The sequence below is a fragment of the Crocodylus porosus genome, unplaced genomic scaffold (genome assembly GCF_001723895.1).
Source record: "Crocodylus porosus isolate Cpor-Errol unplaced genomic scaffold, CroPor_comp1, whole genome shotgun sequence".
NCBI lineage: Eukaryota > Metazoa > Chordata > Crocodylia > Crocodylidae > Crocodylus > Crocodylus porosus.
The window spans coordinates 17962-20197 of NW_017728887.1; the positions used below are offsets into that span (position 1 = coordinate 17962).

At 66.3% G+C, this 2236-nt stretch overlaps 1 protein-coding gene across 1 annotated transcript; it reads left to right on the forward strand.

Moving 5' to 3' along the window:
• Window positions 1–155: 155 nt before the first annotated feature.
• Window positions 156–998, forward strand: LOC109322929 (lens fiber major intrinsic protein-like). Its single transcript, XM_019554222.1, has 3 exons — window positions 156–229; window positions 356–436; window positions 714–998. Exons 1-3 carry the CDS (start codon window positions 218–220, stop codon window positions 897–899), a joined length of 279 nt encoding a protein of 92 aa, XP_019409767.1. The 5' UTR covers window positions 156–217; the 3' UTR covers window positions 900–998.
• The last annotated feature ends 1238 nt before the right edge of the window (window positions 999–2236 follow it).

The following is a 2236-nucleotide window of genomic DNA, read 5'->3' on the forward strand; positions in this document are numbered from 1 at the left end:
CGTGTGCACTGACTCACATGCACACATACTCGTGCACACATGCACACCCATGCTGAGGCTCTGTGCCCTCCCATCCCCATGGTTTGGTGCCTTTATGCAAATCCCCCTGGCTTTATTTGCATATGCATTGATCACACCTACCATTTGCTTAATCCCTCCCCCAACTGCCCAACCACCGCTGCACCCAGCCAGAGGGTCCCCCTCCCCAGCCAGGACCATGGATGGTGGGGTAGAGTGACCCCCTGCCCCTCAGCCAGCTCTCTGGAGCCAGGGGAGGGGTCCCAGGGACAATCTAGGTTGGGTCTCTATGGCGGAGGTCCTGGGAGTCCTGTCTCACCGCAGCCGTCCCCCACAGATGTACTACACAGGTGCCGGCATGAACCCTGCGCGCGCCTTCGCACCTGCCATCCTTACTCGCAACTTCACCAACCACTGGGTAAGTGGGAGCAGCAGGGGGCGCTCTGCTGTCCAGGGAGTGGGGGGACTAGGGGTCCGGTTGCACCCCAGAGCCAGCTGCATTTCAGAGCTGGGGGGGAGCTATCCCTGCCCTGTCACACCCCGGAGCCAGCTGCGTTTCCACAGCAGAAAGGGACTGTGGACAAGCCTACACTCTCCCGTGTGTCCTGGGCCCTGTAGTGCTCTCTGGGAATCACCCTGGTGCCTTTCTCGCCGGCGGCCCCCACCCATGGCTCTGACCACTCTCCTGCCCGCAGGTGTACTGGGTGGGCCCAGTGATTGGCGGCGCTGTGGGTGGCCTGCTCTATGACTTCGTCCTGTTCCCGCGCCCGCGGGGCATGGCCGAACGCCTGGCCATCCTCAAGGGCGAGAAGCCTGCGGAGGCCGACTCGCCCCCGGAGCCACCCGGGGAGCCCCTGGAGCTGAAGACACAGGCACTGTGAGCTGCACCCAAGCAGTGCCCCACGCACACACCTGCCCCCGCCTGGAGGGGGCCCAGCCTGGGCCCTGGAGGACTGTGGGGAAGAGGGGCCGGAGCCAGCTCCTGGGGGGCATCTGTGCCCGGGAGGGGGTGGTTGGGGTGGGGGGGTCTCTGCCCTCTCCTTGTCCCTTTCTTTCTGTTCTCCCTCTTTGCCGTGCTGACCCCAACTCATGCGGGGGAAACTGAGGCACGGAAGCCCGTGTGTGTGCGTGCGTGTGCGTGTGTGTGTGCGTGCGTGCATGCGTGGAGACCCCAGGGGAGGGAAGGGAGTGGGGGTCGTGGTCCCCCCATGTCACTGCCCCCTATGTGAGGCCAGTTCTCTTCAGCAGAGCAATGGAAGTAGCAGGGTGTAGTGGTTAGAGTGGGGGGGCAGGACTCCTGGGTTCCTTTTCCAGGCCTGGGAGAGCAGCGGGGTCTGGGGGGTCCCGTGGGAGGAGTAGGGGGCCAGACACCTGGACTCCTGGGTTCTGCCCCTGCTGGGGGGGAGGGGAGCTGGGGCTCCAGGATTTGTGCCCCAGGCCGGGGGAAGCAGGCAGGTCTAGTGGCTAGAGCGGCTAGAGTCTCTCGGCAACCCACTTCACCCCTCTCCGTGCCTCAGTTTCCCCCGCCCAGGGCTGGGCCGAGGGTCGCCCCCGGCTGGTGCTGCTTTCCTGAAGTCTCCAGCTGGGGGCGCGGGCCGGATCCTGAGAGCCGTGCCATCGGAGCTGCACCCCGCCAACCTCCAGGATTGGGGCCCTGAGGCCAGGATCGGGCCCCGCCGCCTCTTTGCCGTGTGCCCCCGGCCCCACTGCTGGGGGGTCCGCCCCTGTACCCCCCCTTGATCTCATTAAACGTTGTATTTTATTTTTGGTAAGAGCTCTGGACCGGGGGTCGCTGGGGGGGCGGGGGGGCGGACGCCTGAGGTCTCTCCCCCGGGGCCCCAGACATCGGGATCGGGGTCTCCACCCCAGAAGCAGCTGCATCTTCATGCCGGAGCGAACCATTCCCGGAGCGGGGGTGTTCCCCCACGCCCTCCGCTGCTGCCACAGTTGGTTCGCTCCGCTCAGGCGGCTCTTAAAGGGGCCGTGTACCCTAGTGCGGAGGGGTGCATCCCAAGCCCTCCCCCCCACCCCGACCCGCGCTGCAAGTGGGGGGTGAGGCGGGACGTCTGGGCTCAGCTCCGATCGGTGCCCGCCCATGTCTCGGTTTCCCCAGCAGTGCTGGCTGGCTGTCCCCCGTGGTGCTCACGGGGTCGCGGCCCCTTTAAGACCCGGTGGGGGGCGGAGCCTGAGGGTTTTGGCGGGAGCTGCGCTGCTGGTG

What these genes read in the sequence shown, in the direction of transcription:
- LOC109322929 (XM_019554222.1), top strand. An exon ending in GCAACTTCACCAACCACTGG is followed by an intron (nt 437 to 713) that starts GTAAGTGGGAGC and finishes TCCTGCCCGCAG; the next exon opens with GTGTACTGGGTGGGCCCAGT.